The 18,477-nt window shown below is 38.1% G+C and overlaps 2 protein-coding genes and 1 pseudogene across 5 annotated transcripts in view; 1 reads left to right on the top strand and 2 right to left on the bottom strand.

The window, feature by feature from the left end:
- LOC144582186 (small ribosomal subunit protein uS3-like) overlaps positions 1-18,477 on the bottom strand; it is a 68,438-nt pseudogene that overhangs the window by 9,462 nt on the left and 40,499 nt on the right. The window lies entirely within an intron of this gene.
- LOC100894240 (thiosulfate sulfurtransferase like domain containing 3) overlaps positions 1-18,477 on the bottom strand; it is a 61,748-nt gene that overhangs the window by 2,772 nt on the left and 40,499 nt on the right. The window lies entirely within an intron of this gene.
- CCNC (cyclin C) overlaps positions 1-18,477 on the top strand; it is a 36,023-nt gene that overhangs the window by 2,335 nt on the left and 15,211 nt on the right. For 2 of the 3 annotated variants that reach the window (XM_002746860.6, XM_035296379.3), the window contains exons 2-5: positions 3,513-3,619; positions 4,759-4,843; positions 5,006-5,075; positions 14,291-14,342. In XM_002746860.6, coding sequence (XP_002746906.1) covers positions 3,513-3,619; positions 4,759-4,843; positions 5,006-5,075; positions 14,291-14,342 — 314 coding nt within the window. Of the gene's footprint in view, positions 1-3,512; positions 3,620-4,758; positions 4,844-5,005; positions 5,076-5,241; positions 5,380-14,290; positions 14,343-18,477 lie in introns of all 3 variants that reach the window. The other variant, XM_078369876.1, reaches the window with a different exon arrangement.

The following is an 18,477-nucleotide window of genomic DNA, read 5'->3' as shown; positions in this document are numbered from 1 at the left end:
AAAGTTTGTTTTTTTTTTTGAGACAAAGTTTCACTCTGTCCCCAGGCTGGAGTGCAGTGGCGCAATCTCATCTCACTGCAACCTCCACCTCCCAGGTTTTATCAATTCTCCTGCCTCAGCCTCCTGAGTAGCTGGGACTACAAGCTTCTGCTACCACACCCGGCTAATTTTTTTATTTTTAGTAGAGAAGAGTAAATAAACTCAGGGGTACTTTTGGGTTATCTTCACTACTTTAAATTTGAAAGCCAAAGCAAGTTAAGAATATTACCCAAGATCTATGCCTTATTTCATGGGTCAATACTTTCCATCTTTCAGGAGACTCTCCTTTTGAAATTGTTCCATTTCATACAGAAAGAAGAAAGGCTTTCTAATCCTCTTTATGAAGCCATGAAAACACCTAGAGAAAAATCTAGCAAAGGGAACACTAAAAACAGTTTCACTTTTTAATATTGATGTCAACATTGTAAATGAATTATTACCAAATGCAGTCTAATGTTACATTGAAATTATAAAACATGACAGTGGATTTTATTATAGAAATACAGTCAGTACTAAGAAATCTATTAAACATTGAAGGCATTAAAAAACTAATACAATTCAACGTTTATCCTTGACTAAAGCTCTTACTAAAACAGAAATAGGATGCTTCCTTAACATGAAAAACATGTCAAAGCATCAGCAGTGGTAAAACATTGGGATAATTAGGGTGCCTATTTAAGATTTTCCCAATATACTAGTCAATACAGTTGATACAAATGAGATATAGAAAGAATGACAAAAGAATAACAAAATTATCAATATGTGGAAATAAAATTTATGAGAAAACTCAGTTAATTGAAAAGTTATTCAAAATAATAAAAGTTTAATCAGGTGACCAGTTACAAAATGCAAAAATAAAAGCTTTTTAAAAATGAATGGGCTGGTCGTGGTGGCTCACGCCTATAATCCCAGCACTTTGGGAGGCCGAGGCGGGTGAATCACGAGGTCAAGAGATCGAGACCATCCTGGTCAACAAGGTGAAACCCCATCTCCACTAAAAATACAAAAATTAGCTGGGCATGGTGGTACACACCTGTAGTCCCAGGTACTTAGGAGGCTGAGGCAGGAGAATTGCTTTAACCCAGGAGGCACGGAGGTTGCGGTGAGCTGAGATCGTGCCATTGCATTCCAGTCTGGGTAACAACAGCGAAACTCCGTCTCAAAAAAAAAAAAAAAAAAAAAAGACTGATAGGAAAGTATAATTTACATTAGCAACGGAAAATATAAAATACAAAGGGAAAAATATGAGGAAATATACAGAAGCTGTAGGAAGAAAACTTTAAAACATTGTGGCACGTAGAGATTTCAATAGACTTTGAATTCTCGGTAAGATGTCATTTCTCCCTATGTTGATCTTTAAATGTAATTCAGTCACAAAATTTGAATGGATATTCTTTGTTAGGACTTGACATAATGCTTCTAAAGTTTAGGTCTCAGAATAACAATTGCAATAGGATAGTCAGAAAATTTCAGAAGAATAGTAGCAAGGGAGTATTTTTCATACCAGCAATTACTTACTTAAGTTTCTGTGTTTTAAAATAGCACAGCATATGAACAAGAAAAACAAAAATAGGAAATTATATATAATGATAGAACTATAAATCAGGATATACCTTAGCACATTTGGATAATCATTTGACAAAATGTTTAGCTGGATCCTTACTTTATACTCTGTACCAAAATTCCAGATGGATCATATAAATTGAAGGAAAAAAGCCCCTAAGGGTATTAGAAAACATGGGTGAATAGTTTTTTATCATTTTGGAATCAGGGAAGGACTTTTTATGCCTGACAAACATGAAAGTAAAAGACAGGTAGATTTAAGTAAGTAATTCAGCTTTCTCTATTATAAATAATTAAATACTGAGAGATATTTAAACTTGGGAGAAATTTTACAGTTATTTGACAAGCAAATGACTTATCCATACTATACAAATTTTATATCAAAAGACTCTCTTAATCATTAAAAAAATAAGTAATCACATTAGAAAAATGGTCCTATTAGAATTAACATTGTATAAAAGAAGAACTGCATTTGAACAGTGAAGATATGGAAAAGATGTTTAACCTCAAAAGTTAACTACAGGGGAAAGAAACAGTGATATACTACTTTGCCTTTAAGTTACAAAGTATTTAAAATTGGCAGTAACCAATAGGATTAAATATTTTAGGATTCACTCATAAACTGTTAATAGAAATGGAAATCAGTATAATGTTTTTGGAGGGTAAACTGACAATGTGTGTCAATAAGTTACCAGCAACACTGACCCATTAATTCGACTTCTGGGAAGTTATTTCAAATATATTATTAATCAAATGGGCAAGGAAAATTACAATGATATTTATTAAAGTATATTTGTAACAGAGAAAAAATGATAACCTATATTTCCATCAGTAAAGATTGGCTAAGTGATCCATCCATAAAGTTATGTAAAAGAATGCTGAATAACAAGTTCCTTGACATAAGACTTCCAATAAGTATTGAATGACAAGGTTCAGCATAGTTTTTTCTTTGAGTCATGTCAATTTCATATCTCCAGTTAAAAATAGTACACTCGACTAAGCAAGAGGAGGAGGCTATCAGTGTAACACATTCTGAGGCAGTTTTTAATATAATTAGATTTGTGAAATAAGGAAATTAAATGCCATAGTTACTTATGAACAGCTGAAAAACTATATACTTCAAACGTAAGCCACCATCAATTGGTGCCAAATAATTCTACCATTATCTTATATCACTAAGAAAGAATAAACATGCTGCCAAGCGGGGCATGATGGCTCACGCTTGTAATCCCTGCACTTTGGGAGGCTGAGGCAGGCGGATCCCCTGAGGTTGGGAGTTTGAGACTAGCCTGACCAACATAGAGAAACCCCCATCTCTACTAAAAAATACAAAAATAGGGGTCCAAAGGGGCTCCTGCCGGAGGTCGTGACGCTTGCGAAGGCGAGGTCATGAGTTCAAGGCTAACCGGAGCAACCTCATAAGCTCAAATTGATTGGCCAAAAAAAAAAAAAATAGCTGGGCTTGGTGGTGCACACCTGTAATCTCCGCTACTCGGGAGGCCGAGGCAGGAGAATCACTTAAACCCAGGAGACGGAGGTTGCAGTGAGTGGTGATCGTGCCATTACACTCCTGCCTGGACAAAAAGAGCGAAACTCTGTTCAAAAACAAACAAAAAAACATGCTGCCAATTACAACACAAAGGCATCACAGATTGTAAGACATATTTTGGTATCAGAGTCTTAGAATCAATGAAATATAAGTTTGTAACAGAAAGACTAAGGAGGAAGAAGGAAAAGATTAGAGCAAGTTTTTTCAGTACATATTTACATTTATTAGTGAGATATTATTCACCTAATTGACTTTAAGGTTACTTTTTGCACTTTGTGCTTCTCAGAATATGAACAACCTGTTCAATCAGAGTGTTTTCTCTGACTTTGCTTGTTGATTTTCTGTAACATGTCTTTTCTAGTTTGCAATGGATTTTGGATAAACAAGATCTGTTGAAGGAGCGCCAAAAGGATTTAAAGTTTCTCTCGGAAGAAGAATATTGGAAGTTACAAATATTTTTTACAAATGGTAAACTTTTTAAGAAATTGGTTAAAATGTTATAGTTGATTACCTCTGAATTAAAATGTTTTTGTGTGGTAATTTGTGAGCTATTTTAGTCCATACCTAACATTTTTATTTATACATGTATTTTTTTTTTTTACAACTTTTTAGTGATCTAAATAAAGATTTTTTGGTGTGAATTTTACATGTCACAGGCACTCAAGACAATTTGAAAGTATTACCTAATCTCCCTCAGGCTTTATAATAATTATTAGATGCAGTTCAAGGTTGGCTAAAGCAAAGTACTTTGACTTTGAGGATAAATGAGTCTTTGGATTGACATCCTATAGTGGACATTTCTATCTTAGAACTTTGTTTTGAAGGGAAGAAGATTTAGGGATAGGTCTTTGCTTTGTAGTAAGTCTGTCATAATTTTTTTTAACCTTCATTTCACTGTTTTGTAAACATTTCTCTGTTTTGAGGATTTATTATGGATTTTTTTTTTTCTTGGTGAACTGTATAAAGTGGTAGTATTAGCTGGGTGTGGTGGCTCACACCTGTAATCTTAGCACTTCGGGATTCATAGATGGACAGACCACTTGAGGCCAGGGGATACAAGACCAGCCCGGCCAACATAGTAAAACCCCTCTCTACTAAAGATACAAAAATTAGCTGGGCATGGTGAGGCACAAGAGTCACTTGAACCCGGGAGGTAGAGGTTGCAGTGAGCCAAGATCGTACCACTGCAGTCCAGCCTGGGCAACAGAATATCTGTCTCAAAACAACAAAAAAAGTGGTAGTATTAACAAGTTTCATAGGCATCTAATATTTTCTTTTTATATTTATTATAAAGATAATATGAAAGGCATTAAAAATATTTAGAAGATAGAGGGAAAATACTTACTCAACTTCCTTAATGCATGAATAATATTTTGCTGTGGGGCAATTTCTATTTTGTTGTTGTCGTTTATGCACTCCTATTTATTTCTTAACACATTTACAAATCCTTGTATTAGACCACTGTGGCTCATATAGAGCATGCACATGTTTTTTCCTTTGTTAAAAATTAATATAATTATGATTTAACCACATGGAAGTTACTGTTCAATGTTAATATTATAATGATCCCAGAAGATACATTTAAAATATCATTATTTTCCCTTTAGTTATCCAGGCATTAGGTGAACATCTTAAATTAAGACAACAAGTTATTGCCACTGCTACAGTATATTTCAAGAGATTCTATGCCAGGTAGGATTATTTTTATTTTATTTATTTGAACTCTTATCTAATATGGATGAACCTTAGCACAGTGTAAATGAATCATGTGTCTGCCATAGAGTTATCTTGATTTTTTTTTCCCAGTGTGCTTTCTATATGAATGATAATTAACTTTGCTTTATCATATTTTAGGTATTCTCTGAAAAGTATAGATCCTGTATTAATGGCTCCTACATGTGTGTTTTTGGCATCCAAAGTAGAGGTATAAAATGATTTTTTGTTCTTCATCAAAGTGTAGTTAATGTATGTTGGTTAATCTGCCCCAGTTTTCACATTGCCTATATACAATTAATGGTAATTTATGCAAAATACTAAAATTGTACAAAGTCAAAGAAATATATACATATCCTTATATATTCACTTAACAGACATATACAGCACTTACTGTGTACCAACTGACTTAATCTTCGTAACAAACTGGAATACATAGTAGTAGTATTCCCATTTTATAAATGAGGAAACTGAGACAGAGAGAGATGAAGAACTTGCTTAAGATTATACAGCTGGTAAGTGTCAGAGCCCGTGTTTGAACCATGGGAGTCTCATTACCAATCCTGTGTTCTTAACTACTTTCCTTTGCTGCCTTTGAGACATTTCTTGTTTGGCACTAAGTATTATTCAGTAAGTACCCATAGCTTGCCTGCCATAACCTGAGAATGTCCCTCTTCCTTCTCACCCATGTCCTTATCTTCTCCTATCTTCCCTCCTATCATTCTGATGATTGGCTGCCTACCAAGCCACAAGGAAGGCAAGGATTAGGGGACGCTATAGCTGTATAGATTCTAACAAGTAAAAGTTTGGGTTGTGAGAGTAGAGAAATTAGGTAAGGGAGAGAAGATAGATAGGAACTTGCAGCAGAGACTGAATTTCTGTTCAGTTTCTTTTGCCTTTGTCACATTTTTGAAACAGCTCAGCTAAAATCCAGAAAATAAAAGCAGATATTGACTGTTTTCCATAAATAATTAATGTAGTTTTTGTGGTGTAAAATCTTTGCATTATATTTCTATTTTTGGATAATGTCTTAGAGTGGTAGTTTTATTCTTGGATATTGAATGTGATTTTTACCTAGTAAGTTTACATTCCTTTTGGTACCCACTTTGATTTAGTTTTGTTTTTGCCATGATTTAAGATTATCCATGACATCTTCCCCAATGTTTACCTAAATAATGACAGTTGCCTCTGTTAGAAATAATATTAAGACAAGCTTTCTAGAAGATTATGTTTTCTAATTGTGAGTGGTAGTTAAGGCAGAACCAGCTTTGTTTTTGTTAAGTTCTTTAATGGAAAAGAAAGTATTTATTAAAGGTTTTTATTATGGATTGATTTTTCTAATTCTAATAATTCTACTGTGTAATATTTGATTTTACTTAAGTATTACCGTGTAATAATTTTAAGTGTCTTTTTTTTTTTTTTTTTTTTTTTTTTTTTTTTTATTGGATTATAGGTTTTGGGGTACATGAGCAGAGCATGCAAGACAGTTGCGTAGGTACACACATGGCAGTGTGCTTTGCTTTTCTTCTCCCCTTCACCCACATTTGGCATTTCTCCCCAGGCTATCCCTCCCCACCTCCCCCTCCCACTGGCCCTCCCCTTTTCCCCCCAATAGACCCCAGTGTTTAGTACTCCCCTTTCTGTGTCCATGTGTTCTCATTTTTCATTACCCACCTATGAGTGAGAATATGCGGTGTTTCATTTTCTGTTCTTGTGTCAGTTTGCTGAGGATGATGTTTTCCAGATTCATCCATGTCCCTACAAACGACACGAACTCATCATTTCTGATTGCTGCATAATATTCCATGGTGTATATGTGCCACATTTTTCCAATCCAGTCTATTATCAATGGGCATTTGGGTTGATTCCAGGTCTTTGCTATTGTAAACAGTGCTGCAATGAACATTCGTGTACATGTGTCCTTATAGTAGAACGATTTATAGTCTTTTGGATATATACCCAGTAATGGGATTGCTGGGTCAAATGGAATTTCTATTTCTAAGGCCTTGAGGAATCGCCACACTGTCTTCCACAATGGTTGAACTAATTTACACTCCCACCAACAGTGTAAAAGTGTTCCTTTTTCTCCACATCCTCTCCAGCATCTGTTGTCTCCAGATTTTTTAATGATCGCCATTCTAACTGGCGTGAGATGGTATCTCAGTGTGGTTTTGATTTGCATCTCTCTGATGACCAGTGACGATGAGCATTTTTTCATATGATTGTTGGCCTCATATATGTCTTCTTTCGTAAAGTATCTGTTCATATCCTTTGCCCACTTTTGAATGGGCTTGTTTGTTTTTTTCCTGTAAATCTGCTTGAGTTGTTTGTAAATTCTGGATATCAGCCCTTTGTCAGATGGGTAGACTGCGAAAATTTTTTCCCATTCTGTTGGTTGCCGATCCACTCTAGTGACTGTTTCTTTTGCCGTGCAGAAGCTGTGGAGTTTGATTAGGTCCCATTTGTCTATTTTGGCTTTTGTTGCCAATGCTCTTGGTGTTTTGTTCATGAAGTCCTTGCCTACTCCTATGTCCTGGATAGTTTTGCCTAGATTTCCTTCTAGGGTTTTTATGGTGCCAGGTCTTATGTTTAAGTCTTTAATCCATCTGGAGTTAATTTTAGTGTAAGGTGTCAGGAAGGGGTCCAGTTTCTGCTTTCTGCACATGGCTAGCCAGTTTTCCCAACACCATTTGTTAAACAGGGAATCCTTGCCCCATTGCTTGTTTTTGTCAGGTTTATCAAAGATTGTATAGTTGTATGTATGTTGTGTTGCCTCCGGTGCCTCTGTTTTGTTCCATTGGTCTATATCTCTGTTTTGGTACCAGTACCATGCTGTTTTGATTACTGTAGCCTTGTAGTAGAGTTTGAAATCCGGTAGTGTGATGCCCCCCGCTGTGTTCTTTTTGCTTAGAATTGACTTGGCTATGCGGGCTCTCTTTTGGTTCCATATGAAGTTCATGGTGGTTTTTTCCAGTTCTGTGAAGAAAGTCAATGGTAGCTTGATGGGGATAGCGTTGATTCTGTAAATTACTTTGGGCAGTATAGCCATTTTCACGATATTAATTCTTCCTAACCATGAACATGGAATGTTTCTCCATCTGTTTGTGTCCTCTCTGATTTCGTTGAGCAGTGGTTTGTAGTTCTCCTTGAAGAGGTCCCTTACGTTCCTTGTGAGTTGTATTCCAAGGTATTTTATTCTTTTTGTAGCAATTGCGAATGGCAGTTCGCTCTTGATTTGGCTTTCTTTAAGTCTGTTATTGGTGTAGACGAATGCTTGTGATTTTTGCACATTGATTTTATATCCTGAGACTTTGCTGAAGTTGTTTATCAGTTTCAGGAGTTTTTGGGCTGAGGCGATGGGGTCTTCTAGGTATACTATCATGTCGTCTGCAAATAGAGACAATTTGGCTTCCACCTTTCCTATTTGAATACCCTTTATTTCTTTTTCTTGCCTGATTGCTCTGGCTAGAACTTCCAGTACTATATTGAATAGGAGTGGTGAGAGAGGGCATCCTTGTCTAGTACCAGATTTCAAAGGGAATGCTTCCAGTTTTTGCCCATTCAGTATGATATTGGCTGTTGGTTTGTCGTAAATAGCTTTTATTACTTTGAGATACGTTCCATCGATACCGAGTTTATTGAGGGTTTTTAGCATAAAGGGCTGTTGAATTTTGTCAAATGCCTTCTCTGCGTCAATTGAGATAATCATGTGGTTTTTGTTTTTGGTTCTGTTTATGTGGTGAATTACGTTGATAGACTTGCGTATGTTGAACCAGCCTTGCATCCCTGGGATGAATCCTACTTGATCATGATGAATAAGTTTTTTGATTTGCTGTTGCAATCGGCTTGCCAATATTTTATTGAAGATTTTTGCATCTATGTTCATCATGGATATTGGCCTGAAGTTTTCTTTTCTTGTTGGGTCTCTGCCGGGTTTTGGTATCAGGATGATGTTGGTCTCATAAAATGATTTGGGAAGGATTCCCTCTTTTTGGATTGTTTGAAATAGTTTTAGAAGGAATGGTACCAGCTCCTCCTTGTGTGTCTGGTAGAATTCGGCTGTGAACCCATCTGGACCTGGGCTTTTTTTGTGAGGTAGGCTCTTAATTGCTGCCTCAACTTCAGACCTTGTTATTGGTCTATTCATAGTTTCAGCTTCCTCCTGGTTTAGGCTTGGGAGGACACAGGAGTCCAGGAATTTATCCATTTCTTCCAGGTTTACTAGTTTATGTGCATAGAGTTGTTTGTAATATTCTCTGATGATGGTTTGAATTTCTGTGGAATCTGTGGTGATTTCCCCTTTATCATTTTTTATTGCATCTATTTGGTTGTTCTCTCTTTTCTTTTTAATCAATCTGGCTAGTGGTCTGTCTATTTTGTTGATCTTTTCAAAAAACCAGCTCTTGGATTTATTGATTTTTTGAAGGGTTTTTCGTGTCTCAATCTCCTTCAGCTCAGCTCTGATCTTAGTAATTTCTTGTCTTCTGCTGGGTTTTGAGTTTTTTTGATCTTGCTCCTCTAGCTCTTTCAACTTTGACGATAGGGTGTCAATTTTGGATCTCTCCATTCTCCTCATATGGGCACTTATTGCTATATAGTTTCCTCTAGAGACTGCTTTAAATGTGTCCCAGAGGTTCTGGCACGTTGTGTCTTCATTCTCATTGGTTTCGAAGAACTTCTTTATTTCTGCCTTCATTTCGTTGTTTACCCAGTCAACATTCAAGAGCCAGTTGTTCAGTTTCCATGAAGCTGTGCGGTTCTGGGTCGGTTTCTGAATTCTGAGTTCTAACTTGATTGCACTATGGTCTGAGAGGCTGTTTGTTATGATTTCAGTTGTTTTGCATTTGTTGAGCAGTGCTTTACTTCCAATTATGTGGTCAATTTTAGAGTAGGTGTGATGTGGTGCTGAGAAGAATGTGTATTTTGTGGATTTGGGGTGGAGAGTTCTGTAAATGTCCACCAGGTTTGCTTGCTCCAGGTCTGAGTTCAAGCCCTGGGTATCCTTGTTGATTTTCTGTCTGGTTGATCTGTCTAGTATTGACAGTGGAGTGTTAAAGTCTCCCACTATTATTGTGTGGGAGTCTAAGTCCTTCTGTAAGTCATTAAGAACTTGCCTTATGTATATGGGTGCTCCTGTGTTGGGTCCATATATGTTTAGGATCGTTAGCTCTTCTTGTTGTATCGATCCTTTTACCATTATGTAATGGCCTTCTTTGTCTCTTTTGATCTTTGTTGCTTTAAAGTCTATTTTATCAGAGATGAGAATTGCAACTCCTGCTTTTTTTTGCTTTCCATTAGCTTGGTAAATCTTCCTCCATCCCTTTATTTTGAGCCTTTGTGTATCCTTGCATGTGAGATGGGTTTCCTGGATACAGCACACTGATGGGTTTTGGATTTTTATCCAATTTGCCAGTCTGTGTCTTTTGATTGGTGCATTTAGTCCATTTACATTTAGGGTTAATATTGTTATGTGTGAATTTGATACTGCCATTTTGATTCTAAGTGGCTCTTTTGCCTGTTAGTTGTTGTAGATTCTTCATTACGTTGAAGCTCTTTAGCATTCAGTGTGATTTTGGAATGGCTGGTACTGATTGATCCTTTCTATGTGTAGTGCCTCTTTTAGGAGCTCTTGTAAAGCAGGCCTGGTGGTGACAAAATCTCTGAGTACTTGCTTGTTCGCAAAGGATTTTATTTTTCCTTCACTTCTGAAGCTCAGTTTGGCTGGATATGAAATTCTGGGTTGAAAGTTCTTTTCTTTAAGAATGTTGAATATTGGCCCCCACTCTCTTCTGGCTTGTAGTGTTTCTGCCGAGAGATCTGCTGTGAGTCTGATGGGCTTCCCTTTGTGGGTGACCCGACCTTTCTCTCTGGCTGCCCTTAGTATTCTCTCCTTTATTTCAACCCTGTTGAATCTGACGATTATGTGCCTTGGGGTTGCTCTTCTTGCGGAATATCTTTGTGGTGTTCTCTGTATTTCCTGCAATTGAGTGTTGGCTTGTCTTGCTAGGTGGGGGAAATTTTCCTGGATGATGTCCTGAAGAGTATTTTCCAGCTTGGATTCATTCTCTTCGTCCCCTTCTGGTACACCTATCAGACGTAGGTTAGGTCTTTTCACATAGTCCCACATTTCTTGGAGACTTTGTTCATTCCTTTTTGCGCTTTTTTCTCTGATCTTGGTTTCTCGTTTTATTTCATTGAGTTGGTCTTCGACTTCAGATATTCTTTCTTCTGCTTGGTCAATTCGGCTATTGAAACTTGCGTTTGCTTCGCGAAGTTCTCGTATTGTGTTTTTCAGCTCCTTTAATTCATTCATATTCCTCTCTAAGGTATCCATTCTTGTTATCATTTCCTCGAATCTTTTTTCAAATCTTTTTTCAAGGTTCTTAGTTTCTTTGCATTGATTTAATACATGATCTTTTAGCTCACAAAAGTTTCTCATTATCCATCTTCTGAAGTCTAATTCCGTCATTTCGTCACAGTCATTCTCCGTCCAGCTTTGTTCCCTTGCTGGTGAGGAGTTTTGGTCCTTTCTAGGAGGCGATGTGTTCTGGTTTCGGGTGTTTTCCTCCTTTTTGCGCTGGTTTTTTCCCATCTTTGTGGATTTGTCCGCTGGTCGTCTGCGTAGTTGCTGACTTTTCGTTTGGGTCTCTGAGTAGACACCCAGAATGTTGATGATGAAGTATTTCTGTTGCTTGGTTTTCCTTCTACCAGTCTAGCCCCTTCGCTGTACGACTGTTGAGGTCCGCTCCAGACCCTGCTTGTCTGGGGTGCACCTCTAGTAGCCGTGGCACAGCGAGGGATGCTACCAGTTTCTTTTTCTGCTCTCTTTGTCCCAGGATGATGCCTGCCTAATGACAGTCTTTTGGATATAGAGGGGTCAGGGAGCTGCTTGAGGAGACAGTTTGTACTTTATAGGGGTTTAATTGCTGAGCTGTGCACTCTGTTGTTCATTCAGGGCTGTTAGGCTGCTATGTTTGATTCTGCTGCAACACAGCTCATTAAACAACCCTTTTTTTTTTTCTCAAATGCTCTGTGTTGAGGGGTTTGGGCTTTATTTTTGGATGTCCCATCAGGTGTCCTGCCCAGCTCGAAGGCAGACTAGCCACTGTTTGGCTGCCGAGGCTCCGCCCTGCTGTTGTGTGATTCGCGCTGTTCCTGCCGGCTCTGCTGTGGTCTCCGCCACGCCCTGCGGCGGAGTCTCTTCGTTGTAGCGGGTTGCCTCAGCAACGGCAGGCTGCGTCAGCAGTGGGCGTGTATCTCAGTTGGGGCGGGTTGCCTCGGCAACGGCTGGCTGCCTCAGCAGTGGGCGTGTATATCAGTTGGGGCAGGTTGCCTCCGTAGTGGTGGATGCCCCTCCCCCACAGAGCGTCTCGGACCGTCTGCCCGGGATAGTTTGAAATCGCGGTTTTGTTCGTCCCACTGGGTATCCCAAACGATCTGTTCCTGCAATCCCCTGGGCTGGGCTACTGTGCAAGTCTCGTTCAGTCTCAAGTCCAGCCCTCTCAAGTCTCAGGTTGCCGGTTCAACAAGGCACCCGGACAAGCGCGCCCTGTGGGGATTGCTGGGTAGGGCCGGCCGCCGCCGCCCCGGCTGCCGGCTTCGCCAGGCAGACCTACTGCCTGGCGTCCCGTGTCTTTTTATACTTGGGAGTTTCCCCGTTCTGTGGGCAACAAAGATCAGTCTGGAAATGCAGCACTGACTCACCGTTTGCGAATTCAACGCAGGCTCCAATCCTGGGTTGTTCTCACAGCGCCATCTTGAGTCCCCTCCTTTTAAGTGTCTTAAGCACAGGCAGTATGGGAGACCAAGACAAAATCTTTATAAACATTTAATCTTGTAAATTAATTTAAGGCTTTTATTTGTTAAATATTGTTATTTGATTTACTGAGTAGAACTCTGTGATGTGATTTACTGAATGAAAGTTTCCCCTTTGAGTTTTGGATAAAGAATTCCTAGGCCTGGTGTGGTGGCTCACACCTATAATCCCAGCACTTTGGGAGGCTGAGGTGGATGGATCACTTGAGTTCAGGAGTTTGAGACCAGCTTGGCCAACATGACAAAACCTCATCTCTACTAAAAATACAAAAATTAGCCAGGTGTGGTGGCAGACGCCTGTAATCCCAGCTACTTGGGAGGCTGAGGCATGAGAATCACTTGAACCTGGGAGGTGGAGGTTGCAGTGAGCTGAGATTATGCCACTGTACTCCAGCCTGGGCAACAGATCAAGATTCTGTCTTAAAAAAAAAAAATAAATATTCCTGAAAAACAGAATGTAGTCTTTCAGATTTATAACATTATTTTTTTATTTCTGTGACCACATCTTCCTGCATGTTCTCTAGTATTATGGAAATTGTATAGAAATCTTATTTAAGAACATGTCTCAAGCTTTTACTTTTTGTTTTCAGTTATTATAGTTGGAGGTTTAGATGTAAAACAAATATATTAGTACACACATTTTCCCTACACAGAATAAGGATGTAGGTTGAAGGTATTTGAATAGATTTTTAGCTTAGTTTCTTCTGTTGGATAAGAAACGAACTCTTGATTTTTTTATTTTAAAATGAAGTGAAAGCTTTAGGAATATTATGAGGCAATAAATGAGACTGTGTATATAAATAAGGTGGGTCATAATAAATTTTAGTATTTTTACAATGGTGGTTATTCAGTTGAAAGAGGAAATGAAAATTGACCTTGGAAGTCTTATGTAATTCTTATCTCCCTGTTCCAAAAAGGATAGTAACTGTTTATATGGTTGTTTGTTTTTTTTAGTTTTTTGGTGATTAATTTAAGATTTATTTTACTCACAGATTTTGTTGTGTCATTAAATGGCATGAAGTATCTGTTAGTACAGGTTGAATTGAATAAGAAACATACTTAATATTTATTCTTGCAATTAAGTATAGAATCTAAACAATCTTCTTGGAAGCTAATTTAAATGCAGAAACTGGCACTGTAACTTTAAGGCTTGGTTTCTAATTTGGTACCTTTTATTGTTATTAAATTGTACAATTATTTTAAAATTTGTCTTAAGTTGTAGCAATTTGGTGGAATGGTAATTAAGGTTGAATATCCCTAATCTGAAAATCCCAAATGCTCCAAAATTTGAAACTTTTTGAACACTGACATGACATTCAAAGGAATGCCTGTTGGAACATTTTGGAGTTCAGTTTTTCAGATTAGGGACGCTCAACCAGTGTAATGTAAAAATATTTCTAAATCAGAAAAATTTCTGATCCTAAGCATTTCAGATAAGGGGTAATCAACCTGTACATTTAAGGGTTTAAGTACTTTATGGCTCAAATGGGTAGAAGGTGAACAGATTGTAAAGAGGGGAGCAGGGAAATCCTCTGTTTTGAATAGAGTTCAGACACTCTTAGTTTCATTGGGTTCACATGAACCTGATCTCATCTGCTTTTCTTTCTTTAGGAATTTGGAGTAGTTTCAAATACAAGATTGACTGCTGCTGCTACTTCTGTATGTAAGTACAAAAAGTATATCTGCTTTAAGGATAGAATTTGAAGAAAGCTCCAGAGTACATAGGTTTTTTTTTTTTGGTTTATGAGACATATGAGAGATTGGTTGACTTTGTTACATTTCCTGAGGATAACTTTATGTCTAGTGTATTTGGCAAAAAATCAAGCTAAAACCAGTTTTTTTTTGTTTTGTTTTTTGTTTTGTTTTGTTTTTAAAACACATAGTGTTATAAGCATTATAAAGATATTACTTTTAATGTTAGAAATAGTAATTTCCAATGCAAGACACTAAGTTTAAAAAAAAAAAAGATAGTAATTATCAATCCAAAAACATCAACTCAGTGACTTTTAATCTTGTAAGAGTAAAGAAAAAATTTCATTTCCTAATTTTATTATATTGTATTGTTTTCTATTGACTAATGTCATTCTTATGGGTGGAATAAATAATTTAGCACTCGATGTCTGTCTTCGATGGTAATTAGATGCTTCAAACCTCCATATTTAAAAACATGGTGCAGAAAAAAAGCTGATTCTGTAGTCAGTGGAGCTAACTTTTAGCTCCAGTTGTTACTAAGTAGCTATGTTTTTTCTTTTTTGAGATGGAGTATTGCCCTGTCACCTGGACTGTAGTGCAGTGGTGTGATCTCGGCTCATTGCAACCTCCACCTCCCAGGTTCAAGCAATTCTGGTGCTTTAGCCTCCTGAGTAGCTGGGATTACAAGCGCATGCCACCATGCCTGGCTAATTTTTGTATTTTTCATAGAAATGGGATTTTAGCATGCTGGCCAGGCTGGTCTTGAACTCCTGACTTTTTGATCTGCCTGCCTTGGCCTCCCAAAATGCTGGGATTACAGATGTGAGCCATTGCACACAGCCTACTGATTTTTATATTTTGGGTCATTCCCCTTTCTGAGATAGTATTATAATCTAATTCAGTCTTCTCCATGTCACATCTTAATTCTTTTAAGGGTAGAAGATTGATAATCAATCAGTTTTGCCAAAAAGTTTAATATACCAAATAGATCACATTGAAGAAGTATTAAATTGCCCTCTAGAAAATCAAACAATTAAAAAATTATAAAATGACTAGAAGGAATTCTTACCAGAATGTTAGCAGTGTTCATCTCTGCCCAGTAGATTATAGGGGTCTTACTTTCTTTTTTGTTTAGTCTCTGTTTTCTAAACTTTTTAGAAAGTATATGTATTTCTTAATTTGAGGTACCTATTATTAAAGTTTGTTTATTTACACTTTTCATGCAAAGACTTAAAAAGTACATTCATAAGAGGTTTTGGTTACCAATAAATAGGAAAATCTTATAATAGGCTACTTTATTTATTTCATAAATTTTATAGTGTATTTCATAGGCCCAGGCTGCTTGGGTTTCAGATTTTAACTCCAGTGCTTTCTGTGGGACAAACTGAGCAAAATTCTTCTTTGTGCCTTAGTTTCCTCATCTTGCAGATGAGGATATTAATAATATCTATGTTGTTGGGTTTTTATGAGAATCAAATGAGTTAATATTTATAAAACTTTTAGAACAGTGCCTTGCTTACTATGTTACTTTGCTGAGGCTGCCATACAAAATGCCACAGAATAGGTGGCTTAAACAACAGAAATGTGTTTTCTCACAGTTTTAGAGCATGTAAATCCAAGATCAAGGTGTCTGGCTATTCATACATGGACTTTTCTCTGTGCACAAACACTCTTGGTTTACCATCTTCTTCATGTGAGGACAATAGTCCTACAGAATTAGGCCCACTCTTATGTCCTCATTTAATCTTTTTTTTTTTCTTTTTTTGAGATGGAGTCTCATTCTGTTGCCCAGGCTGGAGTGTAGTGGCTGGAATGTAGTGGCACGATCTCGGCTCACTGCAACCTCCACCTCCCAGGTTCAAGTGATTCTCCTGCCTCAGCCTCTGAGTAGCTGGAACTACAGGCACGTGCCACCACACCAGGTTAATCTTTGTATTTTTTAGTAGTGACAAGGTTTCACCATGTTGACCAGACTGGTCTTGATCTCCTGACCTCATGATCTGCCTGCCTCAGCGTCCCAAAGTGCTGGATTACAGGCATAAGCCACTGTGCCTTGCCTGTCCTCATTTAATTGTATCCCTGTAAAGGCCATCTCTCCAAATCCAGTCACATTCTGAGGTACTAGGAGTTAGGGATTCACCATGAATTTTTAGAGGGGGACATATATTGGTCCACAATACTCAGTAAATTTTAGGGGCTGTCATCATCTTCAATGACAACAACATTATTACTGGAAAACACTGTACCAATGCAGTGACATTGGCACCAAATTAAAATACATACAAGGAATTTAGAACAACAACAACAAAGACAGACATATACAAATATTAATATAGAAGGAAATAAATAGTATAAGAGAGTTACAGGGAATGCAGTGATTGTTTTGAGTTGGAAAAGATTGTTGGATGAACCCTGCCTGAAAGGATTAAATAAAATTTAGTGAAGATAGTTGAACTGGGGAAAGCTCATAAGTTATATTAACTAAATTGTGAGTAAGGAAATAGTGGAGAAAAAATCCTTCCCTGACTAATATCAGTTAATAGAGGGCCTTCAATGCTAGATGAAGGAATTTGCACTTCATTCTATTGAAAGTAATGAAAGTTTTATTTTTATATTTTCTTTCTTTCTTTTTGAGATGGAGTTTTGCTCTTATCGTCCAGGCTGGAGTACAATGATAACGATCTTAGCTCACTGCAACCTCCATCTCTGGGTTTAATTGATTCTGCTGGCTCAGCCTCCTGAGTAGCTGGGATTACAGGCCTGTGCCACCATGCCCGGCTAGTTTTGTATTTTTAGTAGAGACAGAGTTTCTCCATGTTGGTCAGGCTGGTCTCCAATCCCCAATCTCAGGTGATCTGCCTGCCTTGGCCTCCCAAAGTGCTAGGATTACAGGTGTGAGCCACTGTGCCTGGCCATGTTGTGTGTGTGTGTGTGTGTGTGTGTGTGTGTGTATCTTAATTTAAAAACAACTTTTGAAATACAGTGAAACTGCAAACTGTATTGAGTGCTGTCACTTACCACAGGGTGCTGTGAGAAATAAAACCTAACAAGTTTAAAGTGGACAAAATAATGTTAAGTTGCTGAAGTCATCCAGGTGAACACTAATAAAGGCTTAAACTAATGTATTGGCAGCCAGCAAGAACAACAAATGAGCAAGATTTGAGTGATAGAGCCAGTAGGACTTGTAAGAAGATGGGATTTAAAAAGACTTAGAAATGTGTTTTGAGGTTTTTTGCATGGGCATTGGAGAGCTGAATGTGGCACCAGAAAAAGAGAATAAGTGAGTTCTGAAAAGGATTAAATTTAATCTTTGGCATTCTTAGTATAAATGTGTAAAGTAGAACATCCTCTTAAAAATGTGAGGTCAGCAGTAGAAATTTGGAATTTGATAACGTTTAAGAGTTGCACAGGCCAGGCATGGTGGTTCATGCCTGCAATCCCAACACTTTGGGAGGCTGGGGCTGGAGGATCACATCAGGACAGGAGTTCAAGACCAGCCTGGACAACATAGCAAGATTTCAGCTCTGCAAAAAAATTTAAAACTAACTGGGCATGGTGGCACACACCTGTAGTCCTACTAGGCTGAGGTGGGAGGGTTTCCTGAGCCCAGGATTTCAGGGTTGCAGTACGTTATGATTATGACACTGCACTCCAGCCTGGGCAACAGAGTAAGTCTCTGTCTTCAAAATTAAAAAAAAAGGTGGCTGGGCACCTTGGCTCACGCCTGTAATCCAGCATGTTGTCTGAGGCGGGCAAATCACGAGGTCAGGAGATCAAGACCATCCTGGCTAACATGGTGAAACCCCGTCTCTACTAAAAATAAAAAAACAATTAGCTGGGCATGCTGGCACATGTCTGCAGTCCTAGGCTACTCAGGAGGCTGAGGCAGGAGAATCACTTGAACTCCTGAGGCGGAGGTTGCAGTGAGCAGAGATCGCACCACTGCACTCCAGCCTGGGCGGCAAAGGAAGACTCTCAAAAAAAAAAAAAAAAGAGTTGCACAAGGTCTTATGCTTGGGAGGGTTGCCTGAGCCCAGGAGTTCAAGGTTGCAGTAAACTACAAATATGCTACTGTACTCTAGCCTGGGCAACAGAGTAAAGAATAA

Source organism: Callithrix jacchus, chromosome 4 (assembly GCF_049354715.1).
Source record: "Callithrix jacchus isolate 240 chromosome 4, calJac240_pri, whole genome shotgun sequence".
Lineage (NCBI taxonomy): Eukaryota > Metazoa > Chordata > Mammalia > Primates > Cebidae > Callithrix > Callithrix jacchus.
This window is presented reverse-complemented; position numbering and strand designations above follow the sequence as displayed.